The 20,787-nt window shown below is 39.3% G+C and overlaps 2 protein-coding genes across 6 annotated transcripts in view; both read right to left on the bottom strand.

Moving 5' to 3' along the window:
• Positions 1-4,511: 4,511 nt before the first annotated feature.
• LOC148853193 (uncharacterized) lies at positions 4,512-13,732 on the bottom strand. Of its 3 annotated transcripts, none has more exons than XM_088942585.1 (4): positions 13,071-13,367; positions 11,743-11,838; positions 11,087-11,208; positions 4,512-7,326 (listed from the first exon to the last, which is right to left on the bottom strand). In XM_088942585.1, exons 3-4 carry the CDS (start codon positions 11,199-11,201, stop codon positions 5,006-5,008), a joined length of 2,436 nt encoding a protein of 811 aa, XP_088798711.1. In that variant the 5' UTR covers positions 11,202-11,208; positions 11,743-11,838; positions 13,071-13,367; the 3' UTR covers positions 4,512-5,005. The 3 variants fall into 3 exon arrangements, with proteins under 3 accessions (XP_088798711.1, XP_088798710.1, XP_088798709.1); XM_088942584.1 differs by having other exon boundaries at positions 11,719-11,838; XM_088942583.1 differs by lacking the exon at positions 11,743-11,838 and having other exon boundaries at positions 13,071-13,732.
• Positions 13,733-17,292: 3,560 nt separating this feature from the next.
• The window catches only part of LOC148853194 (protein NETWORKED 4A-like), a 7,904-nt gene continuing 4,409 nt past the window's right edge, over positions 17,293-20,787 (bottom strand). For all 3 annotated transcript variants that reach the window (XM_088947912.1, XM_088947911.1, XM_088947913.1), the window contains exon 4: positions 17,293-19,546. In XM_088947912.1, the coding sequence (XP_088804038.1) occupies positions 17,550-19,546 (1,997 nt within the window). In that variant the 3' untranslated portion in view covers positions 17,293-17,549. The remainder of the gene's footprint in view (positions 19,547-20,787) is intronic.

A 20,787-nucleotide genomic window follows, 5' to 3' on the forward strand; every position in this document is an offset into this window, starting at 1 on the left:
CCATGTCGTCTACATAACATTCTATCTTACTACCAATTATGGGTTGAAGCAACTTATTCACAAGCCTTTGAAAGGTTGCCCCAGCATTTTTCAGTCCAAAGGGCATAACCTTGTAGCAGTATAGGCCGAACTTGGTTATGAAGGTGGTTTTTTCCTCGTCGACCGGATCCATCCTAATTTGGTTGTATCCCGAATATGCATCCAGGAAGCTTAACAACTCGTGCCCCGAGGTCGCGTCCACTAGGCGGTCGATCCTGGGGAGGGGGAAGAAATCTCTCGGGTAAGCTCGGTTCAGGTCGGTGTAGTCGACGCACATGCGCCACTTGTCATTTGCCTTCTTTAATAGAACGGGGTTGGCTACCCAGCTCGGGTAATGAACTTCCCTTATGAAGTCTACTGTGAGGAGCTTCTCGACCTCCTCATCGACCGCCCTCCATCGTTCTGGGGCTAGGTTGCGTTTCTTCTGTCTAATGGGCCTAACTATAGGATCAGCATTGAGTTTGTGAATTATGAGGTTAGGGTCTATACCGGGCAATTCTATCACAGACCAAGCGAAAACATCTAAGTTATTGAGTAAGAAGCGTACCAGTTCGGATCGCAAGGGTTCCTCCAGGGATGCATTGATCTGAAATGATCTGGTTGGGTCCTCTGCCAAGACAGGATGGGAATAGTCTCCTCTGTGGGCGCAACTCACTCCTCGTTCTGTTCCACGGGCCACTCCAACTCGAGGTTAGTGGTCACCTCGGCCTTTCCCTTGAGGGCGGCAACGTAGCACTTGCGAGACTTGAGCTAGTCACCCCGCATTACCCCAATGCCGAAGTCCATGGGGAACTTCATGGCTAAAGAGTAAGTGGACACCACAGCCTTTAAAGCGTGGGTGATTGGCCGACCTACTATGGCATTGTATGGGGAGGGGGTTGCAACCACCAAGAAGTCGTGCTTGAGTCTTGCCGTACTAGGCCACATGCCGACTTCCACAGGTACTATAACCTTTCCCAGGGGTTTGACCTCCTCTCTACTGAAGCCGACCAATGGGGTGTTCGCGGGCTTCAAGTCACTCTCTTGGAACTGGAGTTTGTCGAAGGCGCCTTAAAAAGGATGTTTGCCGAACTATTGGAGTCAACGAGTACACACCGGATTTTGAAGTAATTGATCTTTACCTTTATAACGAGCGCATCATCGTGGGGGTAGTGAACCCCACGCGCATCATCCTCGGTGAAGAATATGGGGTCTTCTGTCCTCAGCCGCTTTGGGGGATTTTGTTCTTCTCTGGCGGCCTCACGGTTTGATGCTCGAGCTGTTGCCGAGGTGCATCCTGCTCCAATCGATCCTCCAATAATCACATGGATCGTTCCTCAAATTGGCCTTTCCTCTGGTGCTGTTTCTGTGACTGTTCTACTGGCTGGTTACTAGATTCGGGGGCATCTCTGATGTGCTCCCCTACCGACCTGCCTTATTATTATTATTGTTATTATTATTATTATTATTATTATTATTATTATTATTATTATTATTATTATTATTATTATTATTATTATTATTATTATTATTATTATTATTATGCTGTACAAATTTCTTAGGTACCCGCGACGGATAAGTTCCTCTATATCGTCGCGGAGATTCTTACAATGTTTGGTGCTATGACCATGGTCTCTAAGAAAGTTGCAGTACAAATTTTTATTCCTCTCATTCGGGTTCTCTTTCAGACAAGGTGGCCACTTCACGTACAGGGCGTCCTTGATTGTCATCAGGATCTCAGCCCGCTTCACGTTCAAGGGCGTGTAGTCTGCCCGATCTACCATGGGAGCTTGGAACGGCTGGCTCGGCTTCCCCCCCCCCCCCCCCCCCGAGCTTAGTCTTTCTTCCTCCTATCATCTTGGTTGGGAAGTCCGCCTTCCCTCTTCCTTTTTTCAAATCCGCCCTCCGTTCTTTGGTTGATCTCCTCCTCTGTTCTTATGAATCTGTCCGCGAGTTTGTGGAATTCAGCTATGGCCGCGGGCTGGCTGACCACCATGTGCCAATTGAATTCTTTGTGCGTCACACCCCTTTTGGCCGCCACAAGCTGTACAGCGGGGTCTAGGCGGGGTATCTATAAGCACGCGTCGTTGAACCGCTTGATATAGCCCCGAATGGACTCTCCTTCCTTTGGACTATCCTGAGGAGGCTCTCCTCGGTTCGGGGGCACCGCTTGCTAGTGACAAAGTGCGCGGTAAAGACTTGCACAAACTGGGTCTGCAATTTTTCAATAGTTCTATGGTTAAAATTGGTACCGTATTATGGAGAAAATCCAAAAGAAATTGAGTGGGTGGAAAAGAAAAACTATTTCCCAAGCTGGTCGTAGGATGCTTATAAAATCAACCATAGAAGTTGTTTCAAATTATCAGATGCGAACTCTCTTATTACCAAAAGCTATCTACTCTTCAATCAATAATCTTTGTAGAGACTTTTGGTGGAATTGGTCTTCATGATACTGAAATGAGGATCAAGGAACTAGTGTCAAAATTATGTTGGAGATTCCTGAATCAAATCAATGCACTTTGGGTAAAAATTCTCAAGGCCAAATATTTAGAAAATCAAAATTTTTTGTTAGACGGCACACTTCGTCAATCGATCGGAGACCTCAGGTCTGAGCAATACTTGCCTCAAGGGTTTGTCGGTGAGGATGATATTGGTATGGGCTTGGAAGTACGGGCGGAGTTTGCGGGCTGCAATGACCAGGCATAGGCCAATTTTTCTATTTCTGGATATCTCGTCTCTGATCCCTGCAATAATTTACTAACATAGTAGATAGGTCATTGGACCCAATCTACTACCTTGTTTCAGGCATCTTCAACTCTGTCAGAGGCAAGGTTATCGGCAACTCTTATGTGTTTCTATTAAGGTACTAATAAATGTAGTAGATTGGGTCTTATGTAAAAAGTTGAAAATATAAAACAATTGTATACTCTTATGTGTTTCTATTAAGGTAATTTACTAGAACACGCCTTATTGTTTCACATATTTACTTAAACCTACACTATGGTTATCATTTTACTAAAATATCCCATATATTTCACAACTTATTTACTTAATCAACCTTTCATTAAGGAGTGTTTGTTTTGCCATTAGGCTCATGCTTTTATATTCCAAAAATACCCTTAACACTTTTTTGTATAGAAAACAAAATTGATCAAATATTAACCAATAGAGTGGTTGCCCGTGTCTTAATAAGAGCAAAAATGGTATTTTTGTTTTTATTTTCTTTTCTTTTGATTAAATTTATTTAAATGAACATTATGGTCAATAATGTCATTTTCCATTGTCATCTAATGAAAGATTGATTAAATCCATTGCAAATTATGATTGATGTTTTAGTAAAATGCTAACTATAGGGTAAATAATAATAAATCCATGAAACTATAAATGGTATTTTAAAAGCTAACGTTGGACGTTGGACCTGGAACAAGGATACTACTAAGTAGTAAACAAGCTCCTAAAGCCCAAGCTAGCCATGAGGTTTGAAGTAATATATCGGCAAATTGGGTTTTGCATTATGTGTTCATGGGACGCCGGTGGAATGGCCCAGTTTCGTGGCCATTCCACCCATATTGGCTATTTTGATTCAAATCATTTTAAAACAAATTGAAATGGTAAACCAAATTTTGATTATTCATTTTGTCTAATGTTTTATGTAATGAATTTAATTTATTATTAATTCTTCCACAAATTTCATAACTGCATACACTTGATAAAGACTATTAAAATATGTTTATTCTATGTATGTATTTATATAAAAAATAAAAACTGGCCAAACTGTTGAATGGTTCAACCGCCCGGATCAGCGGTTTACTGATCAAATCAACGGTTTTGGGAGAAATAACGATTCTGGAGTAAAACGGAACAGGTCACCTGGTTTTTCTGGTCTGGTCAAGTTTTGAAAACCATGGTACGTGGTGCATATGCTTTTCCTGTTTTTTTTTTTATACGAGGACTTACAACGACAAGAGGCAATTACGCCTGAACTGAATGACTTAAAAGTATCTGCTCTACTTACAAACCCAAAAGAGGCGTGGTTAGTTCATACCATTACAATAAATACACGTAATATCATTGACAAGCATGACCAAGCAATTATGGTTAATGCTGTTCACTGTGCAACTCTGGTTCCTTAGACAAGAGTTCTCCGATTTTGAGGTTTGGGTAACCCACTGCTGACTTCATACAGTTTTCAGATCTGCAGCGGAGTAGAAAAGATACACTATAGCAAATAGGCTTAATCAAAATACTAATCATATCGAGGGTTGAAACCTTTGTTTGTTTGGTCTCTTAATACAGTAAATTCTGGGGGAAAAATTTGCTCCTTCCAGTGAAGGAAAGGCTCCTGCAGGTGGATTACCAAGTGAAGTTCACTAAAATTGGGTTTGTAGACAAGCAGGTTGAGTATGGGTTTTCTAAGAGTTATTGGTTCCACCTTATCTGTAGCTTTGCTGCAACATCGTTGCTTGAAAAACATCAAATACAACCAAAACTTCTTTGATACACAAATAAAGCTTATTTATAGATGCCACTTTACTGTTAAACTACAAACAGAGCAAAGTAATGGTGAATGTTGTGTGAATATCTACACATGCATGGAAATGAAGTTCAGTTTCAAAGAAAAGGAGTAGAATCTTCTTAAGCTTGCAAAAGAAATGGAAGGAAAAAAATAAAGAAAAACAAGAACGAAGGATACTGTCTCCCCTCTATAGAACCTCAGACAAATTAACGAGAGAAGCAATAGAGAAATGCATGCTCTGATCCATTGAAAGGGCCTGCTTGATCAGGACTTCATAAACTGAGTGAATACCTCTTTCATTCACAACTAACCATCTTTAACAGATTTTGAAGGCATGCCTTAATTTTCATGGTCCATTTTCCAGATCCTGCAATTGATGAATGTATCATATAATTCTCAGAAAATCCCACTTTCCTAGTTCCTGTACAGTTTTGAGACATTGCAACCTCTGTCTGGTTAGGACTGAAGACATCAATCTTCTGAAACAGCAGAAGTCCTGTAAATCATCTCACTTGGTGAAGAATATCCCATAAGCTGATGAAGTGGTGAAACTGTTGACACCACTTCTGCTTCTAAGGCTAGTTTCTCCATTTTAGCTACATTAGAGGATTGAGTTGAATAAGTAGATGCCCCTGAATTTTTATTCTTGGAGCCTTTCAAGTTTAACATCTTTCTCTCTTCCATTGGCTCTGGACAACTACTTGAAGGATCCATCTTAACACTTCTATTACCTTGAAGGACAGAAAATAGAGGTGGCATGAAGGCAGGCTCACCTTCAGTTGAAAAACTTTTACAGATAGAGAGTCCATACTCTTCAGAATAGGATACTGGATCTGCTGGTGGATATTCATGAGAATGAGATGCAGATGTCAAGTTCCTCCTAGAGGTAGAATCACGATTACTACCTACTTCAATTGTTGAAGGCACAGTCTGGCTAGATGTGCAAGGAATGATAGGACCTCTCTTATAAAGTGAAAATTTAAGTATCTTTGCACATGCACCACACTGTAACTGATGGTATCTCTTTCTCAAGAGGAGAAAATCTGCAGGTATCTGAAGCAGTTTCCAGCAACTGTGGCAGACTATAAATGGGGCTCCACCTGCAATGGGCCGGCAATGCCGCTTTACAGAATGAGGTCTCTCCCTGTAATATGGTTTCTGCACCTCATAGTCCATGTGATTCTGCTCACAGGATAGTGTGTTAAAACTGTGTAAATGGAAATTGGAGTCCATAGGATGTTGTTGGCTAGAAGAAGTGGAACCATAAGGGCTGCAGCACCTGATACCATGATGGCCTCCCCATGGTCCTTTGTTATAACACATGCTGGAGGGAGGCAACTCTGTCAGACATTGTCGGTCTTCTGGGAAGCAACGTGAACAGGAACAGTCAACATGGTATTGACGATGAGTAGCCATTCCTGAGAAAGGAATTTGCGGGAATGCACAATTTTTATGTCCTCTATTTGTTGGCTTAAATGGACCAGGAAGGTTCTGAGGATATTTTGCATCATTGAACTGCAGACTTTCTGCATCGGGTTTTTCATAATAATAAAGCAAGGGTTGGTGATTTTCCTGCTTGCTGCATCTGGCCATAACTCTTCCCCTTAACTTTTCTCTCGGGTTGTATGATCTATTGAGCTGATCTCTTAGTTCATTGACCTTTCTTAGGAGTTCTATTTGATCAAGATACTCAAGTTTGCCAGATGAATACAAACTTGAGCTACGTACAAATGCTTCATGCCCATAATTTGAGGAACTGCCATTTCCATAAAAAACAGGTGATCTCCTTCTGTAGGTGTCCCTAGAGAGAAAGTCATCTTCTTTTTCTGATCTACAGTTTTGCAGTGCATGGAAGCCTTCAGATTCCTGAGGATTTAGATCATCCTGAGCTCCAATACCATGTCTGACAGGTTCTTGTAATTCATCTTTATCCCAATTAAAATTGCCCATGACATCAAGTCCATGCATCTCATTTGAGGACTTCTCTTGATGTTGCACATCTGAATTGTTCCTCATTTTTTGATACAGAAAGACATCCTCCCTTGTAGGCCTGCCTTTGGTACTGAACAATTCCAAGCAACTTTTGGTTCCAAATGAATTTCTTTCAGATAAGTGTGGAGATCGGTCAGGGCACTGATCATCCCAGACATCATAAGAAGAAACACTACCATCATAAGCATGGGAACTTCTGGTTGGAGATTTTGAAATATCTCTAAGTGTACCACTGAACTCCTCAGAAATCACACCATAGTCAAAGGGTTCTGTAGTTTCCACTGTATCTCTTGAGCGCATATGGTCAAATGCATGAATAGAAATATTCGGAGATTGTTCCAACTGTTCATTTAAAGGTGAGGAATCAGTCTTCGAAGGATTGCTATCATCTAATGCCTCTTGAACTGACAAGGTCAAGCTTCTTTCTCCTGTAGGAGGCTGCTGACTGTCAGAATATTGGCTTTCAAAACTAGAGGGTCTTCCATAGTTTCCACCGACTTTCACAATATCTCTAGTTTCTGGCGATGTCTCTTCCCACTCAGAATAATCCAGGTTATCTAAAGAGGTAAATCCATTTGGAAAGTTTCTACTTCCAGATGACATCTCATTGCAATCAATATGTTCAATTTGTTCTTTCCCATTATTCATACTTGGGGAACATTCTTCTGCACGAGGATCTTGTTTTTGACTCAAGCTTGTTGATTCTTTATTTTCATGATCATCCTGATGTTTATTCTTCTGCACAAGATTCTGTTCCAGTGCTTCTGAGGTTACACCTCTCCCATCTTTGCGCTTTTTTGCTGTGTAAAAGAGAATATGTTAAATTAAATAACAAACAAAAGGATTTCAGAATAATATAAATGATATATAATATATGTAGATCAAGAAAGAAGCAAGAAACTAAGGTATGCTCTTGTGAAGACTATGATGTAATTCATCAATATAATAAGATTTTAGGCCAATTAGTTTGGTGACTAGTATTTATAAAATCCTGGCCAAGGTCTTGTCTTTAAGGATTAAAGAAATCCTCCCCTCGATTATTAGTCAGGTTACACCTCTCCTCAGATAGTTTTTGAGGAGGTTGAGGCGATTGCAGGCTGTCTTGAGTGTTCCATTTCCTCCTGGCCTTTGTCTTACTTAGGGCTTCTGTTGGGAGCAAACCCTAGGGAGAGTAGGTTCTAGACCCCAGTCTTGGAGAAGTTAGAAAAGAGACTAGCTGTTTGGAAGAAAAATTATATCTCTTTGGGTGGGAGGATCGCTTTCATAAAAGATACCCTCATGAATCTACCTACCTATTATCTCTCTGTCTTTAGAATACCGTCTAGGGAAGCAAAGAAGTTGGAAAAATTGATGAGAGATTTTCTGTGGGAACCGGGAGAAGGTAAAAAAGACCATTTAATTAAGTGGGGGTTGTGGGTAGAAGCAAAGAGGAGGGAGGATTAGAGCTTGGGAATGTGCTTAAAAAGAACTCAGCTTTGTTAGGGAAGTGGTTGTGGAGATGGCCTTTGGAGAGGGATAGACTCTGGCATGAAGTAGTGAAGAGTATTCATGGATGTTCCGAGAGTGGTTGGGATGCTAGTGCATCAAGGAGGGCTAACCTAGCCACACTTTGGAAAGCAATTCACAAGTTCTTCCACAGTTCCTTAGCTGTGTCAGGTATGATGCTTGTTCAGGTAATTCTATTCGGTTTTGGGAGGAGATTTGGGTTGGAGATCTCCCTTTAAAAATGAGGTGATCTCAAAATTCCTTCCGCAAATTTATCCTTACCAACTTTGTCTTGGGATTTTGGTTTCCATAGAGGATTAAGGAATGAGGAAATTGAGTGTTTATCCATTCTTCTATGTCTCCTTGATAAGGTTTGGTTGGATCCCTCGAAACCTGATAAAAGGATTTGGGCCATTCACCCCAAAGGGTCTTTTTCTTGTGGTTCCTTTTTCAAGTTCCTCTGCCAATCTCCCTCTCATTAGAGTTTCCCTTTCAAAGAAGTCTGGTGTAGGTCGGTCCCCCCCCAAGGTTATGGCTTTGTGTTGGGAAGTGCGGCATGGTAAAGTAAACACGATGGACAACCTACAAAAGAGAAGACCCGTCCTTTGTATTTCACCAAACTAGTGCATTCTTTGCAGATCTCATGGTGAGGATTGTAATCATCTATTTTTATCTTGTAGTGTCACTGCAGAGCTCTAGGCTTGGCTTTTATCTTTGTTTGGGTCTAGTTGGGATATGCCAACAGAAGTAAGCACAATCTTTAACCCTTCTTTCTTCTCTTGGCCCTATAAAAGAGGAAGGAAAATGTGGAGATGCTCGCGAGCAGCATTGTTATGGACGGTATGGGAAGAAAGGAATGCCAGAATCTTCCAAGAAAAAGGAAGAAGCAGTCAAACTTTAAAGGACTGCATTTTGTCCAGGTCTTTACATTGGTTAAAGACTCTAGAATTATTTAACCATTTTACTTTTGCTGATTGTTGGAAGGATTGGAAGTTTGTAGCAAGCTGTTCCTCCTACAAGGGAAGGGCAGTAACGAGCTTGCTCCCCACTCCTCTTGGTTCTTTGAAGCTGAATTTTGATGGAAGTAGCCAGGGTAACCCAGGTCCCTCTGGGATGGGAGGTGTACTGAGGAATGAGGCTGGAGAGGTTGTCTTAATCTACTCTGGCCCTTTAGGAGTTGGGAACTCTATCCGGGCAGAACTTCTAGCTGCAATACAAGGAATACTTCTTGCTAAAGAAGTGGGCGTGGAGCAGCTTCTGATTGAAGGAGACTCTAAGACAGTGGTGGACTGGTTAAATAATTCGGAGGATGTCACTTGGGGTTACAAAAATGAATTAAAGAAATTCAAATGGCTGACAAGAAATATGTCTATAACAGTACAATGGGTTGGGAGATCAGCTAATGCTTTTGCTGATGTCTTGGCAAAACAAGGGATAAATAGGGAAACATTGTTCTGGGCACAATTGTAACTATTGTTTTAAGTTCAACATTCATGTTTTCTCTGTTGTAGTTTGTGTATTTGCTGTTTGGAGAGGCTGCTCCTCGCGCCTCTAAGGGGATCTTCTTGTATCTATTCATTATTTTAATGGAATTGATGTTATTTATCAAAACGTATATATATAGTAAGTCATAGTGGCACCAGAGTAAGAATTTTTCTGGCTTCTAGCAAGGGTGCCTCCCATGCCAACAGTGTCACATCAACTATCTTATCAATAAGGTATATCAAGATGAAACTAATATACTTGGTATGAATTAAATTGGTTAAACTGGATTGCAGTAACTGAGTTCTACCCAGTCTTCTGGTCATCAGAGTTCAGAGAAAAGTGTGTCAAAAGTATAGCAGCAAGCTTTTACATATTGAAGATTTAGAAACACACAAACCCTTCTCTATGAAATGTAAGAGAATGGTAGGTCAGTCCATATCCTTCTACACCTGTTAGACCATGTGGTTGGATGCCCTTGATGGACATCAAGATCCATCATGATGGTGAGATGCAAGCAAATAAATTAAACCTAAAACCATAGGAACATGAACCACAGTCAACATTTAAAACATGCTCCACATGTAGCATATTTCAAATGCATTTCATATATATTAAGTGGCATGTATTTTGGACAAAATACATGTTGTATGTGCACTGTGATCTGATGGTTCAATGGATAATTAACAATCAAGCTGATAATAACAAGTTAAGAAGCAAGGTTCCTTGATTGCAGTATGCAACTGAATAAGGAAATAATGGGTCAATGGTAGGCAATGACTCTATGGATTGTCCATCCAATTCAGGAGGTATACTGACCATATTTTGAGATGGATGAGCCAAGGAGAAATAGATAGGACTCAATGCGTCTCCAATGTGAACATTGCGAAGTACAAGTGTACAACTATTATAAGAGATAAAACATGGATCTGTACTCAAAAATTTGTTTTGATCAATAACAAATTCATTAATTCAACATAAGAACAATTACAAAGAGGAAGACAAACTCCCTTATCTTCCAATTACAACATGATCCCCCAAGAAAAGAAAAGAAAAAGAAAAAGAGATAAACAATAAAATTACATTTGAGCCCAAAACATTGATTCCCTCTCCACCCCTTGTCTAGCTAATCCATCAGCAAAAGAATTAGCTGATCTTTTAACCCAACTAATCTTAACTTCCATCTCTTGCACCAGCCACTTAAATTTCCTCCTCAATTGCTGTAATTCCATAGGCCACTTCCACTTCATATTTTCTTATCTATCAGTTATAATCTCTTTCACTGTCAATTGTGTAGAACACTGTAAGTATGTCACTATCCTAGATAATATCTCACTTCAGATCTCCTACCCACAAAATCTTCTCACATCCATACTAATAAGATTCTACCACTGTTTATTGGGAACATCTCCCCATGAATGACAAGGGAGATATTCTAAATGCATGGCTGTTGTGTCCAGTGGGTAGGGATGTAGGAAGAGTGTGTGGGTATGAGATCCGAGATCGTATTCTCGTAATACCTAAGGTTACTGTATCAGTAGGTTGTAGTTGCTTGGGCTTACCAAAGAGGTGTTTTATGCTAAAGAATAATACCTTGCAGAACAGTACCACATCCAGCACATTGATACACAGGAGCCAACTCAGGAAGAAGTCCCCAGCATTTGGGACATCTAACCAATCGAACTTTTGTAGTGGCTCTATTCGTCATGTTCAATCTGTTAGGAAACACCATAAAAGCATATCAGAAAACCTATAAAATGATCCTCCTTATCACAAAACTTGTGCCATTTTCTAGAATAAACAAAATTGTGAATTCTCCATTTTAAATTTATAAACTACATTATTGATACCTTACAAAGTAGCCCATTTCAGTGTTGTCAGACTTGGACAAGACTGGACAGTCAGACCATCAGAACTGGGAACTGGCAGCAAACATGTTTTTACAGGTTACCTGGTCTTAGGGTTGACTTGATCAAATTTATCCCAATGCATGTCTTAATAGAGGTTGTAATCTCTAATATTTGTTGTTTTAGGTCGAACTGGGTTGTTGAACTGCTCAACCCATGGCCAAGTGGCTAAAATGGTTCTATGTTCAGTTCAAGTCTGACAACATCATATGTTATCATCTCTAAATTATATGAGATATCATCATTATCAAGTATTATAGGAAGCAATTTACCTACTTAAACTGTTAAAAGAAGTGAACATCAAAATATGATTATTACATGGAGGCTTTGTAGTGATCATACTAGGGACAGAAATCCAGAGAAGATATCCAAACGATCTTATCTAACTACAGGTGAATTTGAAATCATGATGACATTTGAGCTCCATAATAATCTTCCCTGAATCACCACCAAAAACATTTTTGATGAATGAAGCATCAAAATGTTAAACGTACAAGAAAGTGAAACTGACAGAGGAGAGGGAATTTGTGGGAGCTAGATGCGTGATAAAAATAAAAGAAAAGGAAAATATTTGGAAAAACAGAAAAAAGAAACAGTGAATGTAATATAATAAGAATTATCAGTTTAAGCATTTTGGTTAAGTTTAAACATCAAAAAATCCAGCATAAGCTAGAAAGGATTCTAGTGGCAAAACAGTCTATGATACACTATAGATGAACTGCAACTCAACCAAATTAGGAATGTCATGTTAAGCTGCAAACCTGTGTCTGCACAAGCAGACAAGACCTTAGAAAAAGGAATTTAAATCACTTGGAATAGATGATCTTCCGGTAGAAGAAAGAATGCAGATAACTAATTGAAAAACGTACTATTTAAAACCTTAAGAATCCAATGAACAGATGAATCAAATTACGCAAAAGCTGCACCGAACAACGATGTGGCTACACACAAGATAGTTTTACAGGAAAATATGCTTAAGAATCTACATAAGATTCGAAGAAATATATAGAACAAAGGAACTCACCAACTACATAGAACAAAATGGGACTTAAAAGTCAAGAAGATGTGAACCAAGTACATTTGCAAGAAGTAGCTCTGAAGATTCTGGCACATGTGTACAAATTCAAGCAAGGAATAAATATGCATTACTACCCGAAATTCACCATGAAAATGAGAATTTTCCCAAGGAAGCAAGCAAGTTTTTGAAATGGGTCTCTCAAAAGAAAGCATTATAAAACAACAGTGAAGAGTAATAGAGTATTGAAATGGGTCTCTCAAGAGAAAAGTCATGAAATTGGCATCTCACAGCAAACCTAGAAATGAAGGGAAAAAAAAAAGAAACAAACTCAAGAATTGAAGTGCAAAGAGGATTTAAGAAGAAAATTATAAATTTCGAGCCAGATCGGAGTAACTCAACCGTAAAGAGACGTTATTTCAAAGACCCAGATAGCCTAGCAGATTAAACGATCTCCCGAATCAAATTAAAGAGACAATTAACTCGTTCTCGGCATGCATACCTCAGATTGGAAGACTCAGAGCACATAAGCAAGAGAAAGAAAACAAAGGAAACCATTCAAAGCAATTGTGATTGAAGAAAGAGGAAAGGCAATGTTTCCAAGTTCAATTACAAAATGAACAAAAAAAAAATGCTCTTGGGTGAAACAACGAACCTTTAAGGAAAGAAGACGTAGAAATGGAAGACCATAAAACAAATAGCACAGAGATTCTTTTCTTCCTCGCAAAGCTCACGGTCTTCTCTTTTGTTTAACTGTCTTCTCTTTCTCCCTCTGAGTCTTTCTTTTGTATATTTGAACTCTTGTCGATGACCAACTGAATGGAATGATATCTGGTGGTTATTGCCTGGTCACTCATCTTCTGTGTCCTCTCTCTCTCTCTCTCTCTCTCCGTGTAGCTGCTGAGGTGTGGACATCAGAGCATCAGACACGGGAAAGCGAAAGAAAGAGAATGGAGGGAAGAGGGAAAGCGTTGAATTTAGGGCCGGAAAATAATACGGTGGTGGTGAATCTGGCGATCCGAAATTGATGATGTGTCAACAAATCCTACTTGTTTCTGCAGACTAACACGAATGACCTCTGGTGGCTTAGCTACACTGGACCAATCATGACACACCACGTCATCCCGACTTGTAGAACGAGGTGTACGAAGCTGACGTGGTATATCATGATTGGCCCACCATTACGAGTAGAACAGTAGAGATTCAAACATCAAGTTTGTTTGTAAAAGAAAGAGAGGCAGAGAGAGAGACTGTGTAAAAGAAAAGTCAAAGTCAAATGGATCATCCATGTCACTCTTTGTATTGCTTAAGGCAAACGGCAAACGCCCAAACCCCCTTTGAGGCTTTGAAGATTTGAAATTAGATTGAAGTCGCTCACCTCCCTGTTTTGCATTAGGTCAACTTAACTCTGCTTACAAGCTACAAACGTGAAATGCCATGTGGAATTGTCCAGGTGGCAATCATGTGGCCCCACTTATATAACTCTCTATTATTAACATCTCTTCCAGTCTTAAAAATTGCCTTGTTAAGTAAGATGTGGGTGGGGAGTGGGGACGGAATGAAAATGATGGAAAAGGGGGGGGCCCGTGTCGCCACCACCCAACTCCCCTCGACCGACAACACCTATGAGTTATCCCCCAGACTTTAAATATGAGGGGTGAAGTGGTGGTGATGGTGGTGGCTACTCTGGTAGTCATCTTCTCTAATAAATTAAATATAAATAGTCGTCCCCACTCCCTAAACCTGCCGACCAGTGGACCAGACCGTAGAAGGTTCCGACGTGGAAGTTGGGACTTGGGAGTATTTCTTTTTCCGTTCAAACCCGAAGCGACGCCGTTGTTCCATTCTATCTCCCGTCCTTTCCATATAAAGCCAAACGGATCCAAAATGTATGTTATTCCAAATCCAATCTTTGTACAAAAATCGTTGAATTGATCAATGATCCGTTAATATGGGCGGTTGAATTATTGATCCATTCAGTGGTTTTTGGTTTTTTTTTATTTTAATTAATTTTAATTTTTTTTTGTTCCGGACAATCGAACCATCAATCCAGAAACCAGTGGCCAGAATGATTCCGAATCTGTCATTTTTTAAAACATTGCAAAATATTATATATTAGGGTGGGAGGGTTTTGATTGGTCAACACAATTTTGGTATCATGTATTTTCAATATCATAGATTTTCCCCAAATATTAAAAGTGAAATTAATTAAATATAACTTAGATATTGTATTTCATGAACAAAATGATTTGAAAATTACATATATGAAACATATACCTATGACAATCTGATAAAAACACAATATTTTAACCCCAGTCATAGATCATTTATCCCTTTTAAATAAATCACTTATAAAAAAAATGTTTTTATTTTAGGAGGTGTCCGCTCATGTGTTATCTTGACAAGCTATAAAAACCCCACTCATATAGTTAAAAGTATCAAAACGCTCGTGTGTTAGCAGGTTTGTTGCAGTTGACGCACAATCAAATCCCGCAACTACCATTTGGGGAAAGAGGGGTCAGGGGGGAGTTATTAATAGTGCATAAAAAGAGAAAGTTTATGTGTATTGGGCTATTTCAGTAAAAATATATGTAAATTAAATAACAAAAAGGTATAATGGGTATTTGGAAATTGATGCTTTGGTTTAACGTTAATCGTTAGATTAGTGACATTAGGAAGGTTTTTGTTGAGTTCTTTCAAAGTTTAGGGGAGGTTTTAGTTAAAGTGAAATTAAAGAAAAGGTTTTTATAATTATCAGAAACACCAGGGGAGATTTTTGCATTTTATCCAAAAAAACAAAAACAAAAATACTGGTCCATTAACACCTGTATTATTATTTTCTATCAATGGATTGGGTATTGGTATAATCGGATCTAATCCAATATAAATCTATTAAGGATAAATACTTTGGACCATGAAGTCTGGATTTGCCCTAATCACACGGTAACACTTTCTCATTCTCCCTCCCTATATTATAGCCAGTTCTTTCTATTCCCTTTTATTTTTCTCTCTAGCGGTTAGCAGGTTACTATTAGAGTCTATGTTTGGCATTGTACTTTCTTTTGGTAGTATGTTTTAAGGCTGATCATAATAAGACCCAAATCCATCAACCTGGTCTGATTCATCCCAAGTTGGCCAGTTTTTCTTTAGTACCAGTTGGTTTTTGGTTACAAAAAAACATAAATCGATGGTTCGGTTCGGTTTTGGTTTTCACACATGAAAACCATTTTTAATTTCCAAGAATCCAGCCTTTAATCCATCAAATCATTTTTAATTTCCAAGAATCCAGACTTTGCTTCTTAGACTTTAATCCGTTATTGTTCACACCGAGAGAATCATTCACAAAACCAACCCAAACCGATCCAAACCGACCAGGTCAGTTTTACTTAGTACCAGGTCAGTTTCGATTTCATTTCTAGGTAAACCAACCAGGTTGGGTCGGTTGGAAAAACACCAATAAACCGACCCAACCTGACCTGTGAACAGCCCTATTATGTTCGGCATTGTACTTGGAAAACCAGAAACTAAAACTAACCTATTTGATTCCGATTGAAATGAACAAGAATATCAGAGATCAAACATAGAGATGTTAGTCTTCATATTCTTTCCAGTCTTCACATGGGTTCAAATGGCCATAGTCAGCCGTATCGTCTACATGGGTTTAGATTCAGAATTCAGATCTCTGCGAGTGCACTATTGCTTTTGCAGATGGAGCTAGAATGAATAAAGAGAAATGCAACAGGAAAAGACAAGAATATAAGATTTCATTAGTACTTTTGTGTGTGAAAAGAGTTGTAGTTGTCTGCTATGAATAGCCAAAATGGGTGTTTTAATACAAGATAATAACGATCATGGGGAGATCGCACTCGCACTGAGTAAAGCACGGAAAAGCAACCAAATCTGGGCCCAAAATTTTCCAGCCAACGAGTCTCTTGCCGACTTGACCCATCTTCTCTTTATTGTCAGCGACATACCAAAATGCAATAATAATTAGTATTACAACAACAAAGAAAAGATGCAAAGGATAAATCAACAACCCACCCACCCAATTACTTACAACCACCCAACCCAGCAATATTTTGTCCCATGGCTTCAATGGATGCCGAGGGCTTTGGAAAATGAAGCTGTACTAACTATGAAGGTTTTGCTTTTGCCTCTTAAGTCCTAACCGGACTGAGGTGACAATTTTCCAGACTGTCCACAAGCCAAAGAAGAGAGAACTTTTGGACATTCACATTATTTCCCTCTCCATGATATCTGACCAGACCCAGGGGCCCGGGGATTGTTTATTGAGAATTGAGAACTTCCCCACCTCAAAATTCTTCTTTCTTGCCATCATTCTCTTTAATACTGCAAGATTGACACCATCTATTGACTTTTTCTTTTCTTTTTCTTCTTTTTTTTTTTGGCCATATGATAGAGAGATAGCAAGCTGATTCTCAGTCATACTGGAAGAAAATTAATGTGGGCTGAGTGTAGACAACTACTCTATGGGACTTCATATAAAATCAACATCCAAAACCTGCTTAGGCTCATAGGAGACACCCAACTTACATCATCTAGATCATCATATACCCTTTGGCGTGTGATATAATACTTTCAGAAAGCAGTGGCAGATAGGCCCATAGTGTGATGGTTCCATCAATAAAATTAGACCCACAACGTGGCCTGTTGACATGGTCATATCAAACCATTTATATTTCAAGGGATCCTTTGGCTTTAAACTTGAATGATATTTATAAATTGCTTCACATATATGCCCATATATCCCTTTCATGTCCCTACTACCACTCAACAAACCTACACCAGATTCAAGCCGTTAAAAAAAAAAAAAAAAAAAAAACTTGTTATTATATATGTACTGCACAAGAAAAACGTAGAGCAGAAGAACCACTACCTGAAGAAATCTTCTTAACCAAGGAAATCTCAAGGGTTCTGTAATGCAAGTGCTCTGCCAGACAAAAGGGGCGAACATTCATATGCAATCATTCAATTTACACATTTCTCTTGAGATCTAACCATTAGAAAGCATACCACTATACCACAATCAATTATAAGAAATATGACAGTTGCCTCATCACGCAAGGGCAGAAGAAAAAGAGATAATACATTAAGGCTCGGAAAGACGGATAATCTAGGATGCCAACACTGCCTGGCGCCTGTGCCCAAGAAAAGCCTGACGAAGCTGCTCATACCCGTTCCTGTAATGCTCCAATGAGAAACACAGCTGCCTTATAGCCTCCCGTTTTTCTTCAGCTCCATCCAGGATTACTATTCTCTGCTTCTCAACCTCCTCCTCCAGCTCCTTCACCCTTGATTGGAGCTTGTCCACCTCCTTGCGAGCCACATCAGATCTTTTGATCAACTCCATGTGCTCAATACTTGATTTGTGCAAATTCTCCTCCATATGATGAATCCTGTCATCTCGAGCACTCAATTCGTCCATGAGTGCAAGTATCTTAGCATTGAGTTCATCTCTATCTGATATCAACATATCATATTTCAATTTAAGTGCATCAAAGCTTTTATTCAATACTTCTATATGCTCAGCTTTTTTGGTAATATCTGACTTCAACTGCTCAATGTCAATCTGCATTTTCATCTTCTCGGATCCATGCTGAGCTTGCATATTAAATTTCTCAGACTCAATCTGCCTTATCTTTTCTTCTAAAGTTTGACCTTTTGATTCCCACCCTTCCAGTTTTGCTTCTAGCATGGCATGCTGAGTTGATAAACTTGAATGTTCAGCCTGGAGACGTGATTTCTCCAGAGAGAAGTTCCGGTTGGCATCTGATATTGCAGCTTGCAATTTCCTTACCTCTTGATCTCGATCTGAAATATCAGCTTTGTATATCATAATCTGCACCTGTAGTTGCAAGATCTCTCTTTTCTCTAATTCAAGTTGAGACTCCAGGGATGCAATATCCTTCCGAGCAGACTCAAGCTCAATCTGTAAAGTAGTTACAGCTTTGGGTGATTCATTCCTCTCCACCTCGTGTTTCAACCTTTCGATCACTTCTTCTGAACTGCATTGTCTTTCATTTGTGATTCTCAGCATTTGCTCCATTGCCTCAATATTGCAATTTCGATCTAAAAGATCGGATTCCAGCACCTTAATCCGACCTAACAACTCTGGTACATGAGGTTCATTATCCTTTGAAGGCCATACCATATCCGCATTGCAATTAGCTTCCAAGTGTCCTCTTTTCCCAAGTTCAAGCTTCAACCTTACTATCTCTTCTTCCTTACTCTGAAGTGCTTCCGTTTTGGTTTTCAGCTCCTCCATCAATGCCTCAATTTTGCTATCCGTTACCAAAACATTGGCTTCCAATGCTGCTACCCGTTTTTGCAGATCTAATACTTGGATTCTCTCTGAATTGACTTCAGTCTCCCGCATCTCAATATCCTTATGTGCTAATTCAAGCTGAACCTGCAAATTAAGGGTCTCTTCTGACAATTCATTCTTCAATCTGGCAATCTCTTCTTCTGAAACACGTAGCCTTTCATTAGCAACCACAAGCTCTTCTCCGTACCGTGCAATTCTACCATAAAGGTCTTCATACTTCTCATTTTCCATAACCTTCAATGAGCCTTCGGAATTTTCCTCCTCAGCCATCTGAGGCCTCTCATTCATGTGCTGGAGCTCAACATCCACTTCAATTATCCTCTGCTGCAATCCTCCATCACCATTCATCTGTGATTCTGAGTAGTTGTTAATAGATAACGCATCGTCAGTGTCTGAATCAGAATCTGATGAAGACTCATCAACTTCCTTTCTGGAAACATCAGAGATACCACCACCAGAGCCAAGAAAGAAATCAAAACCAGCAGCACGAGGACTAGACTTGCGGCGGATAAGCTTTCTATCAGCCGTTTGCATTGGGGAGACTGGATCTAAGCTGACATCAGAAATGCCAGATCCCTGTGACTGTAGTTCTGAGGGAATGCTCTTACGTAATTCTCCCGTCAAGTGATCATAGCGCTCCGCCAGTGATCTATACATACGATAGAAATCCTCAACATGAGAGATCAGCTGTGGCCTTTTCTCATAATACATCTCAGCCTTCTTTGCAAAGGAGTCTCCTTCCTCTTCTATCAATCTCAACATCCGTTTGACACTCCGGTCCATCTCTGATATCAAGGGCCTTTTGGTCATTTTCTTGCATATATAGTATTTTGGTCATTCAAATGATTACATGCACATAAGTTTATCAAGTTTACAATTTGGAAATAATGATTCTCAAATTTCAGATAGCTGAAGATAATGGAGTATGAAAACCATTTATTTAAGGATAAAAAAGGTCAATTTTAGGATCTCCAATAAATATAACTGCCAGAAAAACAATCAAATGATTGTCCCACTTACCCAATTTAGTTTTCCAAGAGAATCTTCCTTTAAGGAAAGTCAAATAAGCCTCTATGAAAAAAACCAATGGAAAGTACCATGATGATTGGTATGTACAGTATAAAACCTTGTATAGAGTATTTCTAAACCTTGTATTTACACTCTACATATTTGTATTTATATTCTTTCCAAACTGAACCTAATGAAAAATTTTAACAGCGAAAAGTACCAGGTTATAGTGATCTTTGATATTGACATATTCTTTGCACAAACCATGAAGCATGTTTTGGGTGACTTGGATCATCAGGACCAATGTTTTGGGGCATATCGGCCTGTATCGAAGCTTGCTCTCCTGATTATTTTTTTCTTTGAAACTGATTAGAGAGGTGGGTTTAAGGCTGATCTACCCCCTTAACCAGGTCAGACCCCAATACTTAATGATATGCCCCGTAAATTATAGTTTTGGGTAAGATCTTAGTAATCTGTGGGAAGGAAAATGTTGGACTAGCATAGGATTAGAATCTAAGCCATCAAAACAAGCAAATCTTTTGACTGTTTGGAATAAATAGTCAAGGCTGTTTTCCAACTTCCTATACATGACACATTATCCCATACATTTCGTTCCTTGTCTTTTTGACTAAAAGAATATTAAACACAAATATTCTTTTACCCCTAACCTATGTTAAGATGTCATGTTTACAAACGGCCCAAGCTATTTTTCCCAAACAACCAAAGTTTCCCCATAAAAGCATGCTTTGGTACCTGTGCTTTTTGGTGCAGCTAAGGCATGCTTTGGGTTAAATAGATGATAAGGACTTACCCAAAAATGACGGTCCTAGGGATCAGTAGGGCAGAACATAAAATTTCAACATTTCTGATTTGATCCTATAAAAATCAGTGACCTTAGGTGTGAAAGGTCTTAACCAATACTCATTAGTTAATCTAATCTCGAACAGGCAACATTTGCGTGTCAGTCTTTGTTAACAAAATTCTGTTATCTTTGTTGCTTCATAACAACAGATGGAGA

This window comes from Nelumbo lutea, chromosome 5 (genome assembly GCF_056320005.1).
Source record: "Nelumbo lutea isolate HS-2025 chromosome 5, American lotus-T2T, whole genome shotgun sequence".
NCBI lineage: Eukaryota > Viridiplantae > Streptophyta > Magnoliopsida > Proteales > Nelumbonaceae > Nelumbo > Nelumbo lutea.